This window comes from Grus americana, chromosome 23 (assembly GCF_028858705.1).
Source record: "Grus americana isolate bGruAme1 chromosome 23, bGruAme1.mat, whole genome shotgun sequence".
NCBI lineage: Eukaryota > Metazoa > Chordata > Aves > Gruiformes > Gruidae > Grus > Grus americana.
In genome coordinates, this window is record NC_072874.1 from 434043 (window position 1) to 452895 (window position 18853).

General features: G+C 63.7%; 2 protein-coding genes across 6 annotated transcripts; one reads left to right on the forward strand and one right to left on the reverse strand.

Annotated features, from left to right (window-relative positions):
* Window positions 1-1493: 1493 nt before the first annotated feature.
* LOC129195843 (CYFIP-related Rac1 interactor A-like) lies at window positions 1494-9576 on the reverse strand. 5 transcript variants are annotated; one of them, XM_054802428.1, is made up of 13 exons: window positions 9409-9576; window positions 6560-6644; window positions 5945-6025; window positions 4565-4644; window positions 3936-4057; window positions 3753-3858; window positions 3439-3575; window positions 3181-3258; window positions 2939-3055; window positions 2749-2828; window positions 2533-2659; window positions 2239-2309; window positions 1494-2122 (listed from the first exon to the last, which is right to left on the reverse strand). In XM_054802428.1, exons 4-13 carry the CDS (start codon window positions 4635-4637, stop codon window positions 2059-2061), a joined length of 975 nt encoding a protein of 324 aa, XP_054658403.1. In that variant the 5' UTR covers window positions 4638-4644; window positions 5945-6025; window positions 6560-6644; window positions 9409-9576; the 3' UTR covers window positions 1494-2058. The 5 variants fall into 5 exon arrangements, with proteins under 5 accessions (XP_054658403.1, XP_054658404.1, XP_054658405.1 ...); XM_054802429.1 differs by lacking the exon at window positions 5945-6025; XM_054802430.1 differs by lacking the exon at window positions 4565-4644.
* A 3618-nt stretch (window positions 9577-13194) lies between these two features.
* On the forward strand, window positions 13195-17410 carry HPCAL4 (hippocalcin like 4). Its single transcript, XM_054802394.1, has 4 exons — window positions 13195-13323; window positions 15166-15335; window positions 15479-15694; window positions 15970-17410. Exons 2-4 carry the CDS (start codon window positions 15174-15176, stop codon window positions 16165-16167), a joined length of 576 nt encoding a protein of 191 aa, XP_054658369.1. The 5' UTR covers window positions 13195-13323; window positions 15166-15173; the 3' UTR covers window positions 16168-17410.
* Window positions 17411-18853: the final 1443 nt, after the last annotated feature.

Genomic DNA, 18853 nt, shown 5'->3' on the forward strand with positions numbered 1-18853 from the left:
TGGGGTCAGCAGGGCTGGCTGCCACCGCCGCCATCGCAGCGCTGGTGGGTGAAGGTAACTAATGGGGAAACTGAGGCACAGCTGGTGCACAGAGTTGCTCTGAGAGCTGCTGGGGCTGGGAGCAGGGCAGGGCGTTTCAGATTCTGTGGCCCATCTGGTGTCTCGGCGGCGTTTTGGGCGGGCTGCAGGGAAGCCGTGTTGCAAGAGCCTAAAAATAAAAGGAGCTGTTGGCCGAGGTTGTGCAACAGCGTGCGTGTCCCGCGCAGCGCGGGAGTTTGGCGGCTTTGGCGGCAAAGCCTGGGTGTATGTGGCTGGATCCTGGCATCGGGCCTGGGAAATGCCAGTATCCAAAGGGCTGGGGGCTGCCAGGTCTTCCCCTTTCTTTGTCCCCTTCTTGTGCTGCCCGTGAGCCCCTGAGGCTGCCATGGCTGGAGGGGGCTGGTGGGTACCTATGAAGGTTTGGGGACGTGGGGGCTGAGCCAGGCTGCAGCAGGCAGGTGGGCAGGATGGGTGTCCCTGTGTTGGCACCCTGAGCAATTCACTGGGGGGTCTGGAGGCCAGGGGGGGTCTGGAGCCCAGGGGGCTGCGAGGAACTTCCCCCTGTACCCTCCAGCGCACCCCCCAAGGCAGCAGCAGTCACCTGTTGCACAGGTGGGGAAACTGAGGCACGGGCATGCCACCAGGGAGGGCTCTGGGGTGCTGGTGCCACACACAGGGTGCCCGTTGTCCCCTGGCAGTGCAGGGGGCCGTGCGGGGCAGCGAGGGGGGCTGGCAGTGCTGGCAGCTGCCTGCAGCCGCCTGGCAGGAAAGGCCGCGGGAAGGAGAGCACCGTCCGGCTGGCGGGACACCAAACCCTGGGGGACTTGGCCCCGTGCCCCTGGAGCGTGGCCGTGGCAGGGGGAGCCCTGGGCTGTCCCCGTGGGGGGTGATGCAGCCCCCGCCAAGGGCTGGCACAGAGCCTCGTGCTGCAGGGTGCCCATCGGGGCCTCGCTGAGCTTGGGGGGGCTGCGGGTAGGGGGCTGAGGTCGAGTGGGTCTCCCCACGATGGGGCTGGGACGAGGGGGGCCGCTGGGGCTGCTTTGTCACGGTGCCACAGGGCCATCTGCCGGCAAAGGCACGGGCCCTCTGGCAGCCAGCCATGGCCTCCAGCAGCCTCCCAGTCCTCCCAGTCTGCAGCGGCTGGGGCACTGGGGCAGGAGGGTGCCCTGGATGGGCTGGCTTGGGGGCAGCCGGGGGGGGAAATGGCCCCACCATGGGAGGGGGCCAACCTGGTAGTCCCTCCAGGAGCTCCTGGTCACCAGCAGTGTCACTGTGGGGCTGAGACGTGGCTGAGAGACGCTTCCCAGGGCGTCACAGAGGGGAGACGTGGTCCCTGGGGGGGGGGGGCAGTCCCTGGGGTGTCACAGACGGGACCCACAAAGGCCAGGCACGGTGGTCTGGGTGCCTCCAGCCAGTGCGGCGCAGGATGGGACGCAGCAGAGATGGCCCCGATCTGGCCACAAACAGATTAAATGTCATTTTATTTCACACCCAAAAAAAAATGTAGAAAAGAAGAGGTGAGTGGAGATTTAATTGCTCATATTAAAAATCTACCAAGTGAGACTGAGCCGTTTCCACCAGAGTCAGTGCAGATCTGCAGGGATGCTTATTCCTCCTCCTCTGCAGCCAGATGCTCGGGGACGAGGATGGGGACGGGGCGACGCCTGCCCCTTTCCCCCCACCCCAAGGTGCCCCCGTGCCATGGGCGCTCGCTGCCACCAGCCCCATCGGCGCATCCCTGCCCGCGTCCATCCTGCCCGGCCCCAGCACCCCCAGCACGATGTCCCCACAGTGCCACCCCCACCTTGTGTCCAGTAATCGGGTGCTGATTTGGGGGGTGGGAAGGAGGAGCAGGACCGTATTTGGGGGTGGCCTTGGGCCTTTTTGATTTTCTTTTTGTATTTCTGTGTATTTCTTATTGTCCCTTTTCCCTCTGTAGAAAATGAGCGATATGGTCATGGGCGTAGGTGACACGGTGACGTGTGTGAGGTCGGGGTGGCTCTGGCGGCCGCCCTGCGCTCACTGCAGCAGGGCCCGGATCTGTTTGGATGTGGTGTCATCATTGAGGTGCCGAGTGGTGTACCTGGATGGAGAGGGGATGGTCACCCCACGGCACCCCAACCTGCTCTGCTGCCACCATCCCACAGCACCAGTGGGGGATGCCAGGTACCCCCCGTGTCCCCCAGCCTCCTGGCTCACCTCAGTGCGTTCAGGAGCCCTTCGGTGCTGGTTGAGGGTTGGTCTTTCAAGACTTTGATGCAGCCTTTCATCTGGTGGGGGGAGCGAGAGAGGCAATGAGCACCCAGATGTGCCATGGGGGGCTGCTTCCCTTCCTCCCCATCCTCCTCCTTGGTGCCTGAGGGGATGAGTTCCCCTCTGGACCAGCTCAGACAGAGATGTCCCCACAGGGGACATCCAGGGAGAGGGACGCCCCAGGCATCACAGCTGCACTGGGATGAGCAGGACGGCTGTGACCCCCCCATGGCCACTCACATCGATCTTGGAGGTCTTGGCGAAGGCCCCCACGGGGTGGACGTGGTCATAGAGGATGATGACGCCGACCATCACCCGCATGCAGAAGAGGAGGGTCTCAGTGTTGGTGAAGCGGCTCCGGTACTCCCTGTGCCAGGAGAGGGGTTGGCTGAGCCCAGGTGGGCGGCAGAGGGACCCAAGCACTGAGATGTGTCCCCCACCATGCGGGGTACTCACGGGGTCTCCAGCATCACCCTGCAGACACAGGCCATGGTGCTCAGGCAGTCGGTCGTGTCCTCGATCGGGAGAGTCTTGTTCTGAAACCCAACAGGTCCTGGCTGCTGTTTTCCCCTCCTGATCCCCGCACGGTGCCAGGGCTGGAGGGGGGCTCCCCCCTGCCCTGAGGGTCCCCCCCAGCCTCGCTCACCTCCGAAACGAACTTGGTGGTGGCATTGCTGAGCGTTTTGAGCATGGGGGTGGCCTCGGCATAGAAGAGGGACATCCTGTTGGCCATCTCGTTGTTCACCTCGCTCTCCGCATCCAGCTGCAGGGTGGGATGATGGGGGCCGTTGGGGTGGCTGACCCCCCACCCCAAGCCCTGCCCAGTCCTGTGACCCCCCCCCAGGAGAGGCCATCCCGGGGCTGGGGGGAATGGCATTGTCCTCTGACCTGCAGGTTGTTAATGCGATTTCGGCTGATGGTCCTTCTGTAGTAGCTGAAGTCATTCTGGATGGCGGGGTTGGTCATCTGCAGAGGGGAGTCCCGTGTTAGGGGCTGGGATGGGGGCCACAGCCAGCTCGGTGTGCTCAGGATGAGCTTTGGGGGTCCCAAGGGACTGTGCTGGCTCACAGCTTTTGCACGGTCCCAGTGTGGGGATCCTGTGGGCCCCCCAGCCCTCATCCCAGCTGGCAGGGCACGGGGAGGTACCTTGAGCTCATCGAAGCTGAGGGTGAAGTGGAGGATCTCGGCGAACTGCTTGGCCAAGGCTTGCTCCCGCTCGAGGTGCTGGGTTGGGGCGTACGGGGGGCTGGTGAGGGCCTCCAGCAGGCTCCGCAGGGCGTTCTCTGGGGACGAAGCACTGCTGGTCCCCGGCCCCGGCTGGGGAAACTGAGGCACGGGGCAGCACAGCATCCGCACCATGGCCAGGGCTCCCCTCAACCTGCCCCGTTCCTGCATCCGGGGAGGGATGTGGGATGCAACAAGGGGATGCGGGGAAGGGGTCAGGGGCTCGGGGCACTCACCCAGCCGCAGGGAGAACTCATAGAAGCGTTTCAGCTTGGCAACGAGGGGGCAGACGGCACTCCAGGCTCTCTCCTGCAGCCGCAGGTCCCCGGGGTTTTGGATGGCCTGTGGCGGGGAGAGCACCAGCAGTTGCCCCAAGCCATGGTGGGTGGGTGGGCAGCGGGTGCCAGGGCTGCACCCACCTCTCGGATCTCCTGCCCAGCGCCCGTGTAGGACTGCAGCTCGGCCAGGATGGCCTGCGCCTCCTCCAGCACGGCGTTCACCTGGTTCCACACCGCTGTCTCAGCCTCCGTTGGCTGCGCATCTGCAGGGCAGTGCCCCGGGGAGAGAAACCCGGAGGGCTCTGAGTGGGGCCCCAGGCGGCGAGAGCCGGAGCAGGGGGCCAGCACCCCAACCCGTGGCTCTCCCGCCAGCCCACAGCCCTTCCTGCCGGGTTTCTCCCCCCGGTCCGTCTCCTTGCCCGAGCTTGAGCCAAGCCGCAGAGGAGGGGCAGGTGGGGGTATGTCCTGGCTGCCCTGTGACCACGGTCCTGCTCACGGGGGTCCCCGAGCAGCCCCCAGCCCTGGGCTGGCCCCAACGGGCTGCAAAATGCCCCCGGGAAGAGGTGCGGAGCGATAGTCCCCGGCCATGGGTCTGCCCTGGTGGCTGCAGTCCCCCCTCCCCGGGGAGACCCCCGGACGGCAAAGGTGGGGGGACGACGTCTGGGATGGGCGCGATGCGATGGGCGATGGGTACAAGAACTCAAAATGGCGTGGATGTGGAACTCAGAATAAGTACGAAACAAAAAAGGAAAATAAAAATCCCATCTCACTTTCAAAGTCAAGGAAAAAATTAGGGCCTTGGTCAAGTTCGTTATAAGTCAACACTTTAAGAAGGTTCCCCATGTGAAACCTGCAAGAGAAGAAACAAGAGGAAAAAAGCATGATGGTGAGGTGGTGCTCGGGGAAGAGGTGCTGGGCTGTGGGCAGCGGCCAGCGGCAGCCAGAGCCCCTGTCCTCCCCCCGTTGCTCCCCAGGGGCTCGAGGAGCTCCCAGCCGGCCGTCGGTGACCCCGCGGCTGCTCCCAGCCCCGGGCTGCAGCCTCTTCCCCCCCTTGATGGTGATGAGCGCTGGCGGATGGGGTGATGGAGAGGAAGGAGCGAAGGGAGGAGAGAGATGCCGGGCTCCGGCGAGGAGGGCGAAGCGGTGAGTGAGTCCCCAAAGTCTTGGCTATGGGCATCCCCCCTCTAGCTGTGGGGCCAGCCCTGAAATTGGGGGTCCTGGGGAGCCCCCACAGCCCCATCCCCGGGGGCTGTGGAGGGGGCTGGAGGCAGGCGACGGTTGTGCTGCTTCAAAGGACCCACGAGGAGCTGGGAGGTCCCCTGCTGTGGGAGCAGGGTGGCTGCGTGACCCCAGCCCCACACCCCAACCCCGGCTATTTTGGGATGTGCCGGTACCGGAGGCAGTGTGGTGAAGTGCGTGTGGTCTCTCCCCGCTGGGGCGAGCGGTTGCTGCTGCACTATTTTTACCCCCCTCGATCTCGCTCTGAGCTGTGCCCCAGGAGGAAGAGGGGGAGAAGGAGGAAGGTGAGGCCACGGGGCTGCGCTGGGTCTGACACCCTGCTGCGGTGGCCACCATCTCCCGTACGTGTCCAGCCTGGGAGGTCCATGAGCCACGCTCTCCTGTCCCAGTTAGCCCAGGCCAGCGGGAAGCTGGGGCACGTCCCCAGGGCTGGACCAGGGTCCCCATTCCCATCCCTCGGACGCAGGCTGCGATCACTGCGCTGCCCCTCCCGGCAGGGCAGGCGGCACGGATCCTTCCCTCCTCATTCCCCGGCATCCCCGGCCTCCGGGCTGTCTCCACCGTGGCGGTGGCAGGAGACATGCCGCACGGCTACCTGATGCCATTGACTCTAACAAAAGCGGACATGTGTCTGAGGTCCTCGTGGGCCAGGTCCTGCTGCCAGGACACATCATCCTGCATCCCTGCCACTCGGCCAGGGACATCTCCCCGTGCTTTCAGGGATGGGACATTTCTCGGGGTCCCGCTCCCCTGCCCCATTCAGCCCTTCACGGGACGTGTCTGGGGCTGCCCCGAGGTGCCTGGGGACACAGGGCTGCTTAGGGACGTGGTGCCTGTCCCCGTCTTCCAGAGAGCAGCCGTGGCGGCGGCCCCGGCCCCCTCCCCGCACCCACCCTGCTCACGGGACTTACTTTCAAAATCCAGGAAAAAATGAGGACAGTTTTCTAAATCTTTGCCCAATACCTTTATCAGGTTGCCCATGGCCAGCAGACCTGAGCGAGAGAAACAGAACAGAGTGGAACAGCACCGGCGCTGCCGGCCGGACACCCCAGCATGCCCGAGCCCCCGCTGCTGTGGCACCTACCTGCACCCGTCCTGCCGGGCTCTGCACCCCGTGGCCCTGCTGTCCCCAGCCCGCACCCTCCCAGCTGGGGTGTGCGGGTGTGAGCATTCGCCGAAACTTGGCGGCTCTCCCCAGCACTTCTGCTGCTGCCGTTTGCCGAGGCGGGGAGGGAAGCGGGGTGTGGGTTTGCAAGCACTGTGCTTCCTGTGGGCGCCCCTGGCTGCACCACCTCCCCCAAGGCACCCCGGTTCCCCAGCCCCCCCGTGCTCAGCCAGGGGATGGGGGGCTGCCCCAGGAGACCCCCGTGGGGTTGTGCCAGTTCCCCCAGGTGATGGGGCTAGGCATCCCCCACGGACAGGGAAAGACCCCAATTGGGATTTCTGCCCCACAGACCCGGTTTGGGGGTCTGGTGCCCACACTGGAGCATCCCACCCACCCCATGGCCATGGCCCCGGGTCCTTACCTCTGTGCCCGGTGTGGCGGCGGCAGCTACGGCAGGAGCAGGGGCTGTGCCACCCACCTGAATCACTTCATGGGCCAGCAGGGACCTGCGGGCAGGAGGGCGAGAGGGTCAGGGTGCTCCGCTGGGCACCTCCCTGCCCCGGGGACCCACCGGTGGGTGACCAGGTGGGGAAGCACGGCCGGACACTGGGTCCCCCTGCCCCAGCTTGCAGCCCCACGTGCCACCGCCGGCCTTCACCTTATTTGCCTCAATTATTTTTTTATTGCCAACAGCCGGTGTCGCTGGGAGCTTGCCAGGCACCGGCTGAGCATCCCCTTGCCTCCGCACCCCTCGGGGGACCTGCCAGCTCGGGGACAACCCTGGGGCCAAGCCATCTGTCCCTATCCTCCTCAGGGACGCCAAGACCCCCCAGAATGACTTTCCCGGTGCCGCTGGCTGGGTTTGCTCTTTTCCGTGTGTTGCATGAAGATCCCTTTATGTCGCCGATGAGCTGCAACCCAAATCCTGCAGGCACCGGGATGCTCCCCTGGTTGCCCCATCCCCCACATTTCCTACAGGGATGGGGGGGGGGTGTCTGGGCTGGCCCCATAGTGTTAGTGGGCTCTGAGAAGCAGCCGTGGGATTCAGCAGGTTGTAATTAAGCGCTTGGGTTTAATTAACATGGCTGGGGAGGGGAGAGGGGCAGCTGGAGGAGGCAGCAGCAGTAGGGAGGGATGGGGCTGCTGCCCCCCAGCCCAGGGCTTTCCTGCTCAGCCCTGGTGCAGTCCTTTGGTATCAACAGCGATGGCTCTGTCTTCCCCCTCCTCCTTTTCCTCCTGGGCCCGGTAAGCAGTTGCTTTACACTGGGGCTCCATGGGATGCACCAGCTTGATGCCGAAACGCAAGCTGCTTTGGAGGAGCCAGGGCACCCAGGTTCCCCACCACACATCCCTGCCTCGGTTTCCCCACGTGTGGTGGGTGCTTGTACCCCACAGTGGGGCATAAAGATGCCCAGGTCTGCCCTGGTGCAGCGACCCTGGGGTTCATCCCACTGGGTGCTGGGGTGTTTTGGAGGGGTGCTGGGCCATGTGGGGTGGTACTGGAGGGGCCCTGGGGTGCCCCAGGCAGCCGGCCAGGTGGGAGATTCGCACCCGCTCTGCTGAGGGATTTGCATAAACGCTGTGATCAGCGTGCGGGCGTCCTCGTGCCCGCGCCACGGTTGTCCTTGGTGGGTGTCTTGGGGCTGGGGTTTGTCACCGCTGAACTCTGCCTGTGCCCAGGGAGGGGGCACAGACGCATCCCCGTGGTCCCCAGCGTGGGGATGCCCTGGCACGAGGCCTGAGCCATGGTACGGGGGGGATCGGTGCTGGGTGGGAAGACAGGGATTGCTGCAGCCCCCTGGCCTGGCGGGGTGGCTCTGCTCGGGGTTCGGTGCCGATTGGCAGCGCTTCCTTGGCCCAGGTACCTACGCCCCGTGGTGGCCCTTGACCCTGGGGGCCACAGCACATTCTCGGGTGGCTTTCAAGGACAGCAAGGGGCTCCCTCCATTGTGGGTTGCCCTTCGCTGCAACACCAAACCAGGGGAATCGCGCACCCCAAATCCGCCAGGAAAGACACCCCATGCTGGGACCGCTCTTGCACAGGGGTGCGCTGCTGGAGGAGAGCTGCCTGTGAGGGGCGCGGGGCTGGAGGCAGCGGGGTCCCCCCCCAGCCACACCCGAGGTGGCCCCGGGTTTTGTCCCTCCCTGCGGTGGCCTCCCTGTGCCCCTGCTCCGGTACCTGCTCCTCTTCCCCTGAGCATCCTGCCCCATGGGGACCCCATGACAGTTGTCATCTCCATGGGGACATCCCAGCCGACAGGGTGAAACCCCCCCTTCCTGCTTCAGGCAGGGCCAAATCCTGTACCCAGGAGCATCGCCCCCCCCAGCCGGCGGTGCCCAGGCTGGCCATGCTGAGGGGGCAGCAGTGCCCTCGGATCAGGCCATCCCTGTGTCACCTGGGGCTGTTTTGGGGCTGTGCCCCTTTGCTGCCAGTGCAGCATTGCTGTGGGCACCGCAGCCTGGTGCAGCGCCGCACCCCCAGCCGCGGGCTGGGTCCCCCTTCCCCTTGGCTCGGCTTTGCACCCCGCGCCCCCCCCTTACCCACTGGGTGCCCGAGCCAGCGTCCACCGCCACTGCTGAGCCCCTCCTGCCACTGCCCCCCACCCACAGCCGCACTGTCACCGCTGCAGCCGTGGCAGGGTCAGATGCGCGGTGCCTGGAGGATTTTTCATGGGGGCACCTTATCCCGGGAACCTGGGTGCCGGGGCCAGATCCTGCCCCAGGATGAGCGAGGGCACCCCCCAGCACTGCCCAGGGTGGGGTTGGGGCTTCCTGGGGCTGTCACCTCCCCCAGTCTGGTGACCTCCCTGGCTGGACAGAGGCATGAATCCCCCCTGCAAGGGGCTGGGTGCCCCCCAAGCGGGGCTGGTGGGGTGCCAGGGGGTCTCCCCTCTGCCTTGCTGCGGCTGCGGGCGAGTAGCAGGATTTACCGCAGGGCTGCCAGGGAGCTGAGCCGCAGCACCCAGCCGGCGCGGGTGAGCACCCAGCCATTGCCTCTGCACCCACCCAGGGCCACCTCGGGGCTGCAGCATCCCACGGGGGGAGGAGGGGGGAAGCTGCACCCACCCCATCACCCCCAGTCCTGGGGACACCCAGCAAGTGTTGGATGCACCGGGCTGGGGGTGCAAAGGGAGAACAGGGCCCCCCTGAGAGCGGCCGCTATTGTTTTTGGGTCCCCAAGGGAGGCAGCCAGCTGCTTCCACCGCCCCCCACCCTGCTCTCAGGCCTGGTGGCACCCCTGTCCCCGTCCCCGTGGCGGCCCTTGCTCACCGTGGCGGTGGGGATCTTGCAGCGTGGGCAGGCGGTGGCCACTGCTGGTTGTCTGCGGATGCTGCCGGAGCGCGGGGTGTCGGGGAAGAGCCGCCCGCCGCCTGCGTGAGCCGCCCTGCGCCAGCTGCCGAATGCACCACAAAGACCACCATAGCCCCTCGGCCCCCCCCCTCCCCACGCCACTGGTGACGGTGACGTCTCAAGTGTGAGGGAGACAGGGATGCTTAACCCCCTGCGTGCCGGCTGGCAAACCTCTGCAGCCTGCCCGGGTGAGGGGCCTGGGTCCCGCCAGGGTGCTGCTCCCTGGTTTTGAGGGACAGGTGACACCCACTGGGTGCCTGCCTGCCCCCCACCCCCCACCCCACCCCTGCCACCCCACTCTGGCGGAGCCAGCTCGGCTCAGCCTGGCTACCCGCCCTGAGCAAGGGGAGGGAAGCCCCAAATTCAAATTCTCCTTTGCTCCTGCCCCAGCCCATGGACAGCACTGCTTCCCCCCGGCCCCCCTCTCCAGGGAGGGGGACAGCCACCAAACCCACCCGGTGCCACTGCCACAGGGCCAAACCAAACGTGTGCCCCGGGAACCCCATTTTGGCGAGGCAACGCCAGCCATTCCCCCTCGGCTCCCCCTGCCCAGGGCCAGGAGGGGTTTGGACAGAGTTTTCCAGCACGGAGCTGTTCCCACGGGGTGATGCTCTGACCAGGGAGGTGGGAAGCAGGTGAGGAACCCCAAAATTGGAGTATTTCTGCTTTTTTTACCCTGCACTTCCTTTTCCCAGGCCAGTGCTGAGCATCGCGGTAGGGACGTCAAGCGGGACCCCCAGTGTTGTGGTGACCCCAGGTCTGGTTTGCCCAGCAGCACCCAGAGGTGCCCCCCAGGGACATGGTGCAGGTGACAGCAGCTCCTTGCTCCTTTACAAGGGCATTTCTGCGCAGCAAAGCACGGCATGGGTGCCCACCCTACACCCCCCCCGCCAATGCTGGCCAGGGCACCCGGCACCAAACCTCGGCCCTGGGGCACAGCGGGCAGGGAAGGGATCTGCTCCAGGAAGGCGAGCGGCGGGGGGAAGGCTGAGGCCGCTGGTGGGGGTACGCAGCCCAAAGGGAGGGAGTGGCAGAAGAAATGAGTGAGCAAGTGAGAAATCCCCATTTTGCTCCAAAACTCTCTGCAAACCACAACTCAACCCCCAACGCTGCCCACAGCGGGGCTGGCACTGGCTTCCCCTTGGGCACATGTACTTGTGGATGTGCCATCCACAGGGGGGCTGCGCCAAGGGAGAAGCCACCCAGAGCCCATCCCGATGTCCCAGCGTGTGCCCATGGCCCACCATGCTCGGGCCATGTGGCTGCTGCCCAGCACGTTGCTGGAGAATGGGGGATTTTCTGGGGTTGCACTGGCTGTGAGCGGTGTGCCCTGTCCCGAAGGGACGCTGTCCGTTCCTGTCCCCAGCCCTGCCCAGCTGATCCCACCCTGGGTGACGGGTCCTGCCCAGGACTGTGTCATGAGGACACTCATGGGAGAAGAGTGGGGGGGGCACAGAGGGGCTGGCTGTGCCACCGGCACCCCGAGCACGGCTGGTGTCACAGCCGGGTGATCCAGAAGCGGGCAGGACAAGGGCTCTCGGGAGGCCGGGAAGAGCCTCCTGAGCGGTGACTGCTGCTCCCCACGGCTCCCAGCGGTTTGGGGGGCTGATCCTGCTGCAGCAGCCCAGGGCAGCAGGGTGCTGTGGCTGCGGGCCCCCCCCCGTTTGGTCACTGCCCCCCAAGCCGTGCTGGTGCAGCCCGTAGCCGCTGGGGGAAGCTGCAGCCCTTTGCATTCGGCAGCGCCGCCGGATAACAAAGTTTTTAGGAACGGGTGAGGCCCTGGCAGCTCTGCACCCCGGGGACCCCAGGGCCAGGAGCTGGGGTGATACTGCTGCGGGAGTGGGGAGCAGAAGGCTGCCAGGGAGCCAGCACTGCCTGCAGAGCCGGGTCCCCCGGATAGCCTGCTGCCCCCCCTGCAATCCTGGGGCCAATGTCCCAGCTGAGCCTGGGCTCATGTTAGGGCTTGGGGTGCCCTGATCTGGGTGTTGGGCTTAGCTGGGTGCTCCAGCCCATGTTCTCAGGGCCACCAATGCCACCAGCCCTGCATGAGCCCGGGCATCTCCCCAGCGCCAGGACTCAGGGTGTCGCAGCTCCAAAAGTGCGGACACCCTGCTACCCCACATCTGCCCTTGTCCCCATTCCCTGTCCCCAGGGTGTCCCTGTCACACCCCAGCCTGGTGCTCCCGGGCTCTTACAGCCGCCCCATGTCCCTTCAGTACACCCTGTCCTATGAGCTGAGCTGTGCCGGTCTCAGCCATGGCAGCCATGCTGCATCAATTAAGCCCTCATTAATTTTTCAGTCCCCCTGCGCACCCTGCACGCAGGCAGTTTGCAGTGGTGCTAATTGATGTCTTCTCTACTTAAGCATGTAAGAACTGGCAGCAGGTTGCCCAGCCAGCACGGGGTGGGGGGTGTGTGTGGGTTCGTCCCCCCCCACATTCTCGGGGAGGCTCATGGAGAGGCTTTGGGGCCAGACAGAACCATGCGCCCAGTGCCCGGCAGAGGCTGCTGGAGTGGCCCAAAAGCCGTGGGGGTGAATCACCCCACCTTGGGTGGGGATCCAGCCCTAGATAGGGGCACAGTGCAGGGATGCCATGTCTGGCTTTGGGGGTCCCAGCCCTCCTGCCCGCAGGGTGGGTTGCTGATGGATCCCTGCAGCCGCACTGCATACACACAGGTGCAAATATTTGTGTCTTTTTGTAAACCAGCCCTCTCTCACCTCTGGCTGGGGCAGTTTCTGCAGCTTCATGCAGCCACCTCCACAGTGAGGGTGGGCACACCTGAGAGCAGGGCTGGGCCAGGGGATGCTGAGCCATGGGGAAGGGCAGAGCACCCCATGGCACCCCATAACCCCACTGGGGACCAGGATGGGGACCAGCCCTGGCTGGACGGAGACTTCATCCGGGCTCAGTGGCCACCAGCTGCAGAGGGGCTGCTGCGGGTGGGCCTGGTGGCACCGTGATCACAGCAGGATGGCCAAGGTCAGAGGGAAGCGCCGCCAGCAATTGCCATGGAAACTCTCCATTCGGTTCTGGAAATCAGAGCAGTTTTCTCAGCCCTTTCCCCTCTGTGCTTCAGCTGCAGCTCTGTCCAGCAAGGAGGACCGAGGTGTGTCCTGGTGTTCCCTCAGTGCAGGCAGCGCAGGGCCCTTCGCTGGGTGCCTGGCAGGGGGATGCAGGCAGCGTGGTCTCTGCTGGCCCCTGCCAGCCCTGAAGCACACCAAGGGAAGAGGACTTAGGGGTGTTTTGGGATGAGCCACCACCAGGGACAGGAGCCAGAGCCAGGTGAGTGGGGCAGAGTGAGGAAGAGGAGGAAGTAGAGAAGTAGCAACAGAGAGCGACAGGAGGGGCAGGGGCAGGGAGAGCAGGGGGGGTCTGCTCAAGGCTGGGGACCACACAGGCACCTTCAGGCAGGCAGGACTGGCAGCGTCCCTGGTGCTGAACCCAGCACCCCCCGCATCCCACTGCCAGCATCCCCCCTGCAACCTGGTACCCCCTCACCCCCCATCCCGGTCCCAGCGTCCTCCCCAGCATCCCCTCCACTCTCCCCTCCAGCATCCCCCAGGGTCCCAGCCCCAGTTGCCCTCCCAGCATCCCAGTACCCCCCCAGTATCCCACCTCGCATCTCTCCCCCGCGGCCCCTCCCGGTTGATTGACAGCACTCCCAGCCAATGGGCTAACGTTGCCGCCGGGGGGGGGGGCGGGCGGCCTGCGGCTACAAGAGGGGCGGGAGCGGCGGGGGCAGAGCCGGCGGGCTGGACCGTGGCCCCTCCGGTACCGGCACCGCGCCCCGCCCGGCTCCGCCGAGCCGCCGCCCGCCCGCGCCATACAACAGGTAAGGGCCGTCGGGGCCGTCGGTGCCCCCCCGCCCCGCCCCGCTCCGCTCCGGGGCTGGGACAGGTTTTCTCCCGCCGGGACCCGGTTCCCTGGCGCGGAGCTGCCGTCGGGGTAGGTGCCCGGAGCCGCCTTGTCCTCGGGAGTCGGTTCCAGCGGGTGTCGGGGCCAGTGCCCGGGAGCTGCCCCCCCGGGTGGGCAGAGCAGCCCCCGCACCCCCGAGGGCTGCTGCCCCCAGCCCGGCCGCCCCATCCATCCCCTGGGGCTGCGTCCTGCCCCCACTCCCTGCTCCCTCCCAGGGTGCTGGGCTGTCAGGGTGCTGCTGGGAGCTGGGTGCCCTGCACTGCCCAGGGTGCAGATCCGGGGGGATGACCTGTGGCCACCTGCCTCCGTCCTGGTTTGGGACCAGCAGCCAGTGACTGATGATGACATTGGTGCTTTGAGATGAGTGGTTTGTGTCAAGCGTGTGATGGCCCTTCTGGCTGCTGGCCCCAGCAGCTGTCCCTGCTGTCCCCTGCCCTGGCACGGCCTCTGGTGGGCCCTGGTCAGAAAAGGGACTTGAGGTCTATGGACTGAGGAAGACTCTGCTTGTGTCCCGGCCTCTTTGAGGGCTTCACTTGCAGGATAATGTGTGGTGATTCTAGCAAAGGTGAGAGGTTCCATCCACCTGCCAGCATGGCTGGTGGGAGATGCAGGAGGACACGAGCATGGCACATGGTGGGGATTAATTGCTCCCTGTAGGTTAGAGCCAGGCTGCGGTGCCGGGAGGGCTCATGCAGCTCCGCAGCTGAGCTTAGGATTGCTGGGGAAGTGTCGTGCTCCGTGGGTGTCCGGATGTTTCCTCGGCTCTGGCTGCCGAGGGGTGGTGGGTTAAGCGCCGCCGTGGCAGACGGCGACAGATGCTGGTGGGATGATGGGGCAGGAAGCAGCCTCTGCCTGTGGGATTAGCTGGGAGTGGGGCTGGCTGGGAGCATGAGGAGCCCCACGTTGCTGCAGGGGGAGGCTTGCACCCATCCCAGGGTACCCCGATGTCCCCCAAGCCCACATGGCTAGGAAATCAGATGCTCGGAAAGGAGATGGTGCTTGGTTGGGCTCCAGGTGAACTTCTACTCAACTTTATGGAGAGAGAAGCTCCAGTAGCTCTCAGCAAACCATCTGCCGCTCAGGCTGAGCGGTGCTGGCAGCCAAGGCTGCGTGGGAGCGGGCACGGCGTGTATCGGAGCAGCTCTGCGTCCTGCCCACGCAGCTGCGGGCTTGTCAGCACTCCAGCGCACTGGGCTGTGGGCAGCCCTGCGTCAGAGAGGTGCCTGGTCACAGACCCCATCCTCACCAAGGGCTGGCCAGGAGCGGGTTGGGCATTGCTGTTTCCGGCTGGATGCTGCAAGTCAGATGGTGCCGGTGAGGTCTTTTCCTGCTTTAATGACAAACTTGTGTTACCTCTTCTTTGTCCCATCCTTACAGAGGGCAGCTGGATATCATGGTCTAGTAAAGTGAATTCTGGGTCTTTGGTTGCTTTTTGAGTGTTTTTCTGCAGCGCAAAGGGAGCCAGCCTAGGAGAGGGAGGGGACTGAAGGCGATGCTGCTGGCTGCACTGGTGGGCTGCCCCAGGGCCAGCTCCTGCACATCTCCAGCAGCAAGGGCCACAGCTGAGCACAAGCATTGCGCCTGTCCTCAGTGCCACAGTCACGGTCACTGTCCCAGCGTTTGACGGTGCATGGACACTCATCAGCTCTAGTGTGGGAAGAAGCAAGCGGAGTCGGCCAGCTGCTGGGGTGGAGGAGGGCTGGGGAGCACCAGCCCTCCCCATGCCTGGTGTGTAGGACCCGTGTATTTTCCCTCCCAGGGGCAGCCATGGGCAAGCACAGCAGCAAGCTGGCCCCAGAGATGCTGGATGACCTGGTGAGGAGCACAGAATTCAGTGAGCAGGAGCTGAAGCAGTGGTACAAGGGCTTTCTCAAGGACTGTCCCACTGGCATCCTCAACCTGGAGGAATTCCAGCAGCTCTACATCAAGGTGGGCTCCAGCCGAGGGCTCGAGTGCTGCCTGCGGGGCTGGAGCACCCTGCTCTTGCTGGGGCAAGGGTGCTGCTTTGGGTGCAGCCTCCACACCGAGCTCCCTCTCCCCATTTGGATCTCTCTCTTCTCTCCTCCCTGCAGTTCTTCCCCTACGGAGATGCCTCCAAGTTTGCCCAGCACGCTTTCCGCACCTTCGACAAGAATGGTGATGGGACCATCGACTTCAGGGAGTTCATCTGTGCCCTGTCTGTCACCTCCAGGGGCACCTTTGAGCAGAAGCTCAACTGGGCCTTTGAGATGTACGACCTGGATGGGGACGGGAAGATCACGCGCTTAGAGATGCTGGAGATCATTGAGGTACTGATGCTTAAAATCAGCAAGGGTAACTTGCTTTTTTCCAGGCTTTTCACAGCTATTGGGTCCCTTATGGCACCAAAGAATGAGTTTTCCTGCCCAGAGTCTTGTCTGAAAGGTAGCTGGTGTGCACCTGATTGTAGCCATGCAGCAGCATAGCTCATGCCAGCAGCTAACTGGGTCCCAGCAGAGCAGCAATCCTGTCCCCTGCCTTGTCCTGGGACCTTCTGCTCATCCAACATTCCCTCTCTGGTACTTTGCTTCTCTTCTTGCTCCAGGCCATTTACAAGATGGTGGGGACTGTGATCATGATGAGGATGAACCAAGATGGGCTGACGCCCCAGCAACGTGTTGACAAGATCTTCACAAAGATGGACAAGGACAAGGATGACCAGATCTCCCTGGAGGAGTTCAAGGAGGCAGCAAAGAGCGACCCCTCCATCGTCCTCCTCCTGCAGTGTGACATGCAGAAATAGAGCCCTGGGGGCTCATTGCTGGACTGGCTGCAGCCAAACTCTGCTCCCTGTGATGGTTTCCATCCTTAATTACTGCTGAGTCCCTCCGTGCTCGCTTGGCCCCAGGCATGAGTCACGCTCCATCCCTCCTGCTACCCATCTGCCTCTGCTCTCGGCTGCATCCTGAGCAGCCCACAGTCCATGGGCTGTAGCTCTCCCTTGATGGGTAGAGCCTGCTCTGGGTATTGCCAGCTTGAGGTTACCCCCAAATCAACCCTCTCCCATCCTGGAGCTGGACTCCCTGCATCTGGTGGCAAGCATCCTGGCTCCCCAAGGCCAACTGCTCCCCCACCCCTGCTGCTCCTCCCTGCTTTCCCCCACTGTTCTGCCTGGCCCATTCCCTGATCCTAACTGAAACCAGCTCTTTCCCCTTTCTGCTGATCCCCCCTCATTGCTTGTGATGTCTCCAGGGAGGCTGAAAAGTCCCAAGTCCTGGCCCTGGTCTCTCCTTCACTGGCAATTCCCTACAAGGCTGCCCAGAGGGGCCAGGGCGGGCCCAGGGTGCTGGGAAGCTCAGGCAGGGTGCTGCACCCTCCCTGAGGGCTCGCTGCCTTGGCTTCTTCTGCCTGGCTTTAGCTTTTCCACCTCTGCTTTTCCTGCTGGGAACGACCAGGGCTGGTCAGGGGACTTTAGGGGAGAGAAGTGTCCAAGGCCTCCCCTGGATGTGGCCAGTGTCTGATCCCAGAAGCCACCTTCCACCCCATCACCTGTGTGAGCTGGCAGAGCAAGTGGGTGACCTCCACAACTGCCCCAGCAGCATCTTGGATGCTCTGTGGAGTTTCTGACTCTCCTGGATATTGAGGCGATGCCTCGGGTCCCAAATAAAAGGCAGGGGCTGCCAGACTTCTCTGTGGGCTGCCCTGGGGCAAGGTCACAACTGTGGATGTTGAAGACATGTCCTGGTGTGTGGTGCTACTGTGGGGACTTGGTGGGTCCTGGATTGGGGCTGTGGAGAGGTGTGGCTGGGTTCTGTACCTGCTGAGCCTCCTGGCAAGGCTCTGAGGCCACAAGAAACATGTCTGTCTCCTTCCACCCCCCATCCCAGCCTGCTGCCTCCATCCCTCCTGCTCCAGGACAGGAATATTGTGACAGATCGGTATTTAGTCTGTACATTGTGGTGTTGATGATTGTAATATCTGTTAGGAGATGGTGAAGTTGTTATCTATTTTTTTTTTTTAATGGAAAAATAAACTGTCCCACATGCGTGGTGTTCCCCCCACATGGCTTACTGGGGGGCAGCTGGCTGCTGCAGCTATGGGGACAGTGAGATGACAACACTGCCCTCCTGAGCATCGTTTATGGGTCTCATCTGAGCCTGTGACACCCCAAGGGATGGGGAAGCCCTTGGGGACAGTGTGGTGGTGCTCAGCCTGGGAAGCCTTGAGGATGGGTGAAAGTGTAACTTCAGCCACGCAGTCAGCTCTGGGGAAGGGAATGTTATCTCTTGGTGAGAATAGGACCAGACATCCCTGGTCTGTGCTGGAAATAGGTCTTAACCAGGAGCCTGGATCCTGGCTGTTCCCTTCATTTGGGACTGGGCATAGCCAGAGGACCTGGTGGCTTTGTCCTGGGCCCCATTCCAGCCAGCACCATCAGCAACTGGGACCTGCTGTCACTGTGTCTTTGTCATTTTTCTCAGCCTCCTCTTCTCCACCCCCATCTTCCTTGCATGTATTTTCCTCTGGCCTTTCTTCTCCATCAGCAGCCTGCAGAGACGGTGGCTGTTGCTAAGGAGCTCTCACCAACTTTAACTACTCTTCTCTGTAGTTAATCAGGCAGGGCTGGCTCCTCGGCAGCAGCGCTGGCTCCTGGCTCTGCGGTGCCGCTCACCCCCCTCCTCCTGGATCCAGCATGTGGGGAGATGTGTGGCTTGGCTTCTGCCCTGCATATCACCAGCATCTCATCTGTCCTGCAGCAGCCAGCACCTGAGCACAGAGATGGGAGGATGCCAAAACCATAGCAGTGTGCGTATTTTTAGGAGTGCTGCTGAGGGAGAGCTCTGCACCTTGGGTTTGGCTGCCATGCTCGCCTGGGCTGTCCAGGAGTGAGCGTGTGTCTTTGCAGCTCAGCAGTGCCTGGGGAAGGAGGGATGGGGCAGGTCATCCCTGCTCTGTGGGAGCCTGGGGACGTGCCAGGGCTGCTGTCCGAAAGAGCAGCAACTCAAGCTCGAGAAGGGACTCGGAGAATAGCTTTGGTGATCCTGGGGCCTGTGAAGCTCCTGCTTCCCTTGGGGCCACCCCAGAGGAAGCTCAGGCGGTTCCCAGGGGGGACCTGCAAAGGCCTTTGGGAAAGGGAGTCTTTGAGGCTGAAATGATGCTAAACTCCCAGAAGGGCATCCCAAAGGGTTTGGGATCCAGACAGCTGGGTGAGCCCTGGACCCAACCCTGTTCACCAGCACCTGGCCTCCCCTGGCTCTGCTCTCCCGGGTGAACCTCAGAGCAAGCGAGGTTGTGTTTGATCCCTCTCATGGCTATGGATATGGGGGCCCTCAAGGCTGTGGTCGGTAGGGAGGGTTGGTGTTCAGCTGCTGGCATGAGCTTTGGGCAAAACTCTTCTGCTGGCCTTGGTGCTGGGGCCAGGTGAGATGAGGTGGGACACTCCATCACATTCCTGGCTGCTGAGTTTTGGTCTCTGGGGCACACTCCCC

What these genes read in the sequence shown, in the direction of transcription:
- HPCAL4 (XM_054802394.1), top strand. Translation starts at nt 15,174, where the DNA reads ATGGGCAAGCACAGCAGCAAGCTGGCCCCAGAGATGCTGGATGACCTG. An exon ending in TCCAGCAGCTCTACATCAAG is followed by an intron (nt 15,336 to 15,478) that starts GTGGGCTCCAGC and finishes TCCTCCCTGCAG; the next exon opens with TTCTTCCCCTACGGAGATGC. An exon ending in AGATGCTGGAGATCATTGAG is followed by an intron (nt 15,695 to 15,969) that starts GTACTGATGCTT and finishes TTCTTGCTCCAG; the next exon opens with GCCATTTACAAGATGGTGGG.
- LOC129195843 (XM_054802427.1), bottom strand. Translation starts at nt 4,676, where the DNA reads ATGCTTTTTTCCTCTTGTTTCTTCTCTTGCAGGTTTCACATGGGGAAC. An exon ending in TCAGCTTCGATGAGCTCAAG is followed by an intron (nt 3,259 to 3,438) that starts GTACCTCCCCGT and finishes TCCCCTCTGCAG; the next exon opens with ATGACCAACCCCGCCATCCA. An exon ending in CCAAGACCTCCAAGATCGAT is followed by an intron (nt 2,310 to 2,532) that starts GTGAGTGGCCAT and finishes TCCCCCCACCAG; the next exon opens with ATGAAAGGCTGCATCAAAGT.